The sequence below is a fragment of the Chenopodium album genome, chromosome 4 (genome assembly GCF_948465745.1).
Source record: "Chenopodium album chromosome 4, dcCheAlbu1.1, whole genome shotgun sequence".
In the NCBI taxonomy this organism is placed as follows: domain Eukaryota; kingdom Viridiplantae; phylum Streptophyta; class Magnoliopsida; order Caryophyllales; family Amaranthaceae; genus Chenopodium; species Chenopodium album.
Genome location: NC_137837.1, coordinates 63586812 through 63593801, shown reverse-complemented (window position 1 = coordinate 63593801; position 6990 = coordinate 63586812). Strand labels below are relative to the sequence as shown.

At 36.0% G+C, this 6990-nt stretch overlaps 2 protein-coding genes across 3 annotated transcripts; both read left to right on the top strand.

The window, feature by feature from the left end:
* The first annotated feature begins 1497 nt into the window (after positions 1-1497).
* LOC145627075 (uncharacterized) lies at positions 1498-4841 on the top strand. Of its 2 annotated transcripts, XM_081679478.1 has the most exons (4): positions 1498-1758; positions 2576-2647; positions 3870-3980; positions 4373-4841. In XM_081679478.1, the coding sequence occupies exons 3-4, from the start codon at positions 3954-3956 to the stop codon at positions 4832-4834; spliced, it is 489 nt and encodes a 162-aa protein (XP_081535604.1). In that variant the 5' UTR covers positions 1498-1758; positions 2576-2647; positions 3870-3953; the 3' UTR covers positions 4835-4841. The 2 variants fall into 2 exon arrangements, with proteins under 2 accessions (XP_081535604.1, XP_081535603.1); XM_081679477.1 differs by lacking the exons at positions 1498-1758; positions 2576-2647 and adding an exon at positions 2678-3764.
* Positions 4842-5494: 653 nt separating this feature from the next.
* Positions 5495-6596, top strand: LOC145627074 (uncharacterized). Its single transcript, XM_081679476.1, has 3 exons — positions 5495-5824; positions 5896-6006; positions 6082-6596. Exons 1-3 carry the CDS (start codon positions 5717-5719, stop codon positions 6490-6492), a joined length of 630 nt encoding a protein of 209 aa, XP_081535602.1. The 5' UTR covers positions 5495-5716; the 3' UTR covers positions 6493-6596.
* Positions 6597-6990: the final 394 nt, after the last annotated feature.

Sequence of the window (6990 nt, the reverse complement as noted above, 5' to 3'; positions counted from 1 at the left end):
TGTTTGTGGGATAAAGTAGCAAACATCGGTATAGATTTATTGTACATATTCCCTGCAGGCCTGCAGCATTATTACCCCGTACTCTTGCAGTTTTGGTCTTGCTTTCTCACTTTCTGTTTTTGAAGTAAAAAACTTTGTTATGTACTTTCCTAGTGTAATTATTCAACTGAAGATTAATGCTGTTGTTTTCCCTTTTATTTCCTAGTGTAATTATTTAACTGAAGATTAATGCTGCTGTTTTCCCTTTTATTGTTTTTTGTTTTTTTTTTCTTACATACTGTCTTCACATTAGAGTTACAATTAAGCTTAGAGATTCATCAGTGTTCTCACCTCTTTCTCAAAACTTCAAGGAAAACAACCCTTACTAGCATATTGTTTTTTTATGTGGGGTCATGAATCAAAATCTGTCACATTGTTATCAGCATTCTTAGTTGTTATCTTCCATACTTTAGTGGCTGGTAATGGTTGAAGCTTTATTGAAATGGAAGGAATTGGCATTTGGGAACCAATTTATTGCTCAGAATTTAGGTTTTTAAATAGGCTACAGTTGTGTGAGTAAAATGTATTAAACAGAGTAAAGAACACTACTACAAAAATGCTCAAAGAGACCTTAAGTAAGAGATCATTTAAATAAATGTTTGGTCTCTTGGATTCAAGAGACCAACTATTTCAAATAAATGGTCTCTTATGTATAATCTTAGAGATATGAAAATGTACCAAAGAACATCTATTTTAAATAAGTGGTCTCTCCTTCTTTTTAATTAAATAAATTAAAAAAGAGAGACCATTTATTTAGGAGAAGTGGTCTCTCCTTTTTTTAATTAAATCTAATATATATATATAAAGGGGAGTTTTTTTCCCGAATTTTTAGAGAGCCACTTAGGATCTAATTTTCTTAGAGCGTCACATAGGATTATAAATTTTTGTTGTAGCCAATCAAATAAGAGATTATTATATTTCTTTTATAATTAAATAATTCAAATGCCACGTAAGCAAAATTGGCGAATACAATTTTTAAGTTTAAACTAATTAAATATTATATATTATCTTTTGATATTAGGAATTTTATCTAAATATATAACAAATTTTAGCACATTAATACAAAAAAAAATATTTTAAAAAAAATCAAACAAACCGTGCATCGCACGGGCTTCATCTAGTAAATAAATAAAAGAGAGACCATTTATTTACAAAAGTGGTCTCTCCTTTTTTTAGTTAAATAAAAAAAACATTTATTTTCAAAGTCAGGTTCAAAAAAATATAAAAAATAAAAAAAAATCTAAAAACTCGGCAAAGAGGAAAACCCAAACCTTATTTTCATTTCCTCAAACCGCCTCTCACTATCTTTTCACCTCCGGCCGCAAATACCACCACTATCTTCATCGGCGGTGCCGAAATAACTCATCCAAACCTCTTCATCAGCCACCACATCATCACCTTCCGTCGCGTTAACAAAATCACTCATCCAAAGCTCTTTGACGCCGGAATCCGATTCCGATTGAGCGGCTACAGCTTCCTCGCTCTCGCAATCTCTAACCAAATACTGAAGTTCGTCGCTCTCAAATATCTTCCGCCGTCGACGGTGCTTCCGACGCTCTAATCCAGCGAAACTCTCACCATCACAACTCCAGACGGTTGCTCGCGACTTCACTCTCTCGCTCTCACAGTCGCTCCACCAGAACAAGTCACTCGTTAGTGACGTTACGTCGTCGTTGTCACGCTGGGCAACCGCCTGCTCTTCCTATCATTCCATTCAAGGTTCGTTCTTTATTTTTTTTTATGCGAATTATTTTTTAAAATTCGCAGAAATTTTTAAAAACTGCGAACACAACTATTTCCATTCCTTAATTCTGCAAATTAATTTTTCCTTCCAGTTTCTGCGAATTAATTTTTCCTTCCATTTGACACTAATTTTGTTCCAAGTTTTTTAAAATTCGGATTTTTAATTTAAATTCCCATCATCTGATTGGTATGTTTATGAATATTTTAGCTAATATGTTATTATCAATTCTATCTGAAATTGTGGGAATTAAAATGCTCGGAATTAAACTGGGAATTAAAATGCTCTTTAGGTGAGTTATAGTGGATTTTTGCTTGTTTTTAGAAATCTTATTCTAGAAATCTGATAAAAGAATACAAAAATTGAATTATGTATGCTAAATCATTATTTTATAAGTCTCTGGCAGAACCTATTTAAGGAGTTAGAGTCCTTGTATATGTTGTTCTTTGTGCTACTATCGTTAAGATAATCTGAAGTGTTTTGATTGGTGTTGTTGGTATGAGCTTCTTTAAACTTTCCCATTTAAATTCCAAATTTAGGGTTCTTTTGCATAATTTCTAGTTCAAATCTTAGATTTTGTTTGATTTATAGTGTTTTGATTTAATTTAGTGTATTTTAGTTTAATTTAATTTAGCATGGAGTATGGAGTGATGCATCTAGGAAAAAGTGAAGAACTTGAAAATTTATCTTGAGTACATTGTAATTTTGGTTATTTTCAATTTCTTCTTAATTGTCATCTTTTTTCAATTTATCTTGAGTACATTGTAATTTTGGTTATTTTCTATGTATTATCAGGAAACTATAGATAAATTTGCTACACCATGTATCCTGATGATACCATCAGCAAGAGTCCTTGTGACGATCTAGGTAATTCATTTTGCTCTATAGATTCTTTTGAATGGAATTATAGATTTAATTAAGGTGAATATTGCTTTGATAATATATTATATGCTAAGTGGATTGTTTACAACAGAGGAATATGAAAAGCTTCATGCTTGACTGTTTGTTAACTTGTATATATTTTGTAATATAAACTTGATGTGTTTGTAGCATGCATATTGTTTTGACATGAATTGTTGGAACTGTTTTCAATTTATGAACAATACAAAGATATACCAACCTGTGATAACTTAAAGGTAATAACATATAATTCACATTATGCTACTCCATGAAAATCAAGACTGTAAGGGCTGCTTTCGCTGAGTTACAAGCTATAAGAGAAGGCGTTATGAATTGAACTTACTCACGCACACAGCACACACTCAAGGGGGCAGCAAGCAAAAGATTACTTTTCATTAACAATTGAAAATTACAAGAACACAATTAGCTTATAGCTTTAGCCTATCACTCTCTACCAAAAATAACTTAAGGTTATCACTCTCCCTAACAACTTGAGGCTGTCAATCTCACTTTCACAATTTCAATATTCAAAAGACATACTCTTCCTTTCCTCCCCTATTCTTTATATATACAAAACAAGTTAGAAGTAATCTCTTAATGATGTTTGTCTTCTAGTTCTTTTGCTAATCTGCTTTTATTTTTTTTTTTCCCTCCAAAATTTCAAGGTTGACTCTTTCTCTTAACCCTTGAGACTTACTTAAGTAGCTTGTCTTCTATCTCCCAACTGGTCTTTTTCTGGTTGCATTGGTCTGTCTGTTTGCTTGGCTGACTGTCTGGCTCCTTTGCCTTGCATTGGTTTGCTACTGCTGGTTTACGCCTCTTCCTATTGTTCACAACCCACGGTTGCTGAGTCATCACATAAAGTCTAAACACTGTCTGGGATAGAGGCATCCGATTCCTCGAACATGTTAGCCCATGGCCTGACACTGTTCGAGCTGAATTCATAAATAAGAGTAAGCATCCTGATTTTCTGAAACGTTCTAACTAAGCAAGAGATAATCGGTTATCTGGCCAAACATTAGAGAAGTTTGACCCTGGCCATCGCCAAGGTAGCATATCTACTCCTCAAGTGGTTAAAAAAATGGTAAGTGTATGATTTTAGCAGCAAACTTATGATTTTATATAAGATTAAGCAAGTAGAAAATTTTGTTGTATTTTTTTTAGTGCTAACAACTTCTTCTAATACAAGGCAAAGAAAAAGGATGGAATTTTACCAACTGAAGTTTATGAGAGCACTCATTCTGTTTGTGCGGGCAATGATGAAGTTGAATTGATGGGTGACAAGTCTCAAAAAGTCATGGTATGAGTATACTTCTATATTTTGCTAAGATTACAAAAAAATATATATATATATGGTAGTTAATGTTTGGAGATATTATAGATTGTTTATTTGTTTGTGTGATTGAGTTGGAGGATGAGAATGATTTACCGGCATTAATCATATGATTAATGTGTTATAGCACAATGTGAATTGAGACAGGTTTATTTTGAAGTCATACCCTATAGGAGGGGATTCTTCAATTTACAAAGGAGACTCTGCCGAAATTTTTACTAATAACTGCTTACATAAATTATTTTGCCATAAGTGTTGCATTTTTTATTTTAACTTTTTTTTTTTTTTTTTTTTATGTTTTTAGTCTTTTTAAGTTTTAACATTTGAGATCATAGTTACTAATACATATCTTAATGCAGGGAGAATATATGGAAAAACTTGAGGAATATAAGAACAAAGGAATTGAGATAAACCCCGACAAAGTCTATTTGGAGGTTGTAGGTGGGCAAAAGAAAGGAAAAGTCTACGGTTTAGGGAGTGCTTCACAAATTTATTACAAGAGTGATCCTACTTCTCAATCTACTGCATCATCTTCCACTCCTTCCATGATTTCTCAATTAAATTCTCAAGTTGACGAACTAAAGAAGATGGCAGAAGAAAACCATAACAAGGTAGAAGAAAGCCAAAAAATAGCGGCAGAGAGCTTAAAATGTGCTAAGGAATTCGTCGAAAATCATGAGATCGAAAAAGCTACATGGAAGAAGGAAAAATTAACTATGCAAAAAACATTGCAGGAAATGACATCACTTGTAAAACAAGTTTACCGTCCTTATAAGCCTCTTACGCCTGCAGTCACCCGCTCTCGTGATACAACTAAGTGATTTTTATTTTCTTAGTGGTAATTTTATGAACAACTGGTCTTTTACATTGTCATTAATTCTTGTTTGAAGTAGCTTTTTTTTATATGGGAGGTGACTTTTGGAACAATTAGTCTTATGAGTTAAATATTGTTTTTTAATACATTGATTGGTTAGTTGCAAAATCATTAGTCTCAGTAGTCGCTAATCTGTCACAAATAATTAGTTTGTAGTCGCAAAAATTTGTTTCGTAAGTAGTTGCTAATCCCTCGCAAAAAACATTAGTCTCAGTAGTCGCAAATCCATCGCAATTAAACTAGTCTCCGTAGTCGCAAAAGTTTAGTCTCGTAGTCGCAAAAGTTTGGTCTTGTAGTCGCTAATCCGTCGCAAAAGTAGTCTTACAACATTGGTCTAAGTAGTTGCTAATCCATCGCAAATATTTTACGACGGACAATAATTTAGTTGCTAAAATTTGAAAGTTAGTCGCTAAATGGTAGTTGCAAAGCCGTTGCAAATCCGTCGCTAAATTTGCGACTGTGCAAAAATTAGTCGCAAAAAAGGATTTGCGACGAGGTCTTTGGCAACGAACCAAAGTAGTCGCAAATCCGTCGCAAATCCATTTTTGCGACGGATTTGCGACTACTTTGGCCGTCGCTAATTACCCTTTTTCTTGTAGTGGTAGTCGAGCATGTCTAAGGGAGCTGGTACCCCTTGGCGGTCCCATGCGATCCTCGGGCGGTGTTATGCTGATGAGCTACTACCTTTATTAGCTCCAGCCCCTGTACCGGCTGAGGATGTGAGGGTAAGATTCTTATCTTTTTATTTTTCGCTAAGTAGCCCCCAAGTAATACTTTACTATTTTTTCTGTTTTATCAGGACGGTGCTGCTGAGTTCGTGTCGCCCCGTATGTCTATCCACTACCAGGGGATGTACGGGCCGATCGAGGAGATGATTCCTCCGGCTCCCGAGGGCGAGCGCTTCGTAGAGCGGTCGATTCCTCGCCACCAGACTAGTGTAAGCCTAGTTTTAATTCAGAATTTTGTGTTTATTTATCATGCATTTTTACTGACTTATTTTTCTGACAGTTTTCACGCGAGGTGGTTTCGGCTATGGCACGATGCATAGATGCCTTCCGAAGCCAGCTCGTCCGGATGAGGAACGCGGCCACCTGTCGTCGGGATGACGTTGTCCGAGAGGTAACCTTTCTTTACCCATTATTTTTGCATTGCTGCTTCATTTTTACTTTGTTTCTGATTTAATTCATTTTGCAGGGCCAGCCTATCGCTTCTCACACCCGCACGAGACCTGAGGGGCGGAGGGATCCGGCGAGGTCTATCTCGAGACGTCGTCGCACTTCGTCAAGGGGTAGAGGCGGTCGTTCTGAGGCTGCTCGAGCCGACGTTGCTGAGGGCTCACGATCTTCTTCTGAGGGTGAACCTGCTGCACCGGTAGGAGAGGCTACCTCGGCTTTCAGAGGTGGTGGGATGTACGAGGTCAGATCGTCATCGCAGCAGCCTCCGCGGTCTCAGCCTCAGGTTGATCCTGGCTGGATTGGTCCTATCTTGAGTCTTCCTCCTCCTACAGAGACTGGAGCTGGTGTTGAAGCTGGAGCTGGTGGAGAGGTGACTCCTCGTACGGCGCAATTTTATAACATGATGGGCCTACGTCCTCCGGCACCGTAGTTTGTTCCTGTATATATATTTTATTTTGACTTTTTTATATGCCTTTGACTCATTATTTAGACACATTTTGTATTTTTATGTTTATTATGAATTTATTTATTGTTGTGTGTGCAAGAAAAGTGTGTCAACAATTTTTGCGCAAAAATTCCGTCATTTTTATTATTGATGGAGGGTATTATCCGACTCTCTCCCCCAAAAAGAAAAAAAAAAGTTAAAGAAACGAATAAAAAAGTCAGTTTTTTGGAATTTAAAATAAATTCCAAAAAGAATAATATAAATTAAAAATAATAACTATATTTAATTAATTAAGAAACAAAGAAAGATAGAAAAGATGTTTAGGAATATTTAACGGAGCCATAAAGTCATTAACCGACTCGAGTTTAATATTAAAAACGTAAGCTGAGCACGCGCGACTGTCTTGGTGACTTGGCGCCAGCTGGCGCCATACAATGGCGCGTGGCGCCAGGCGCTACACTTAGCGTGTGGCGCCAAGCTCTG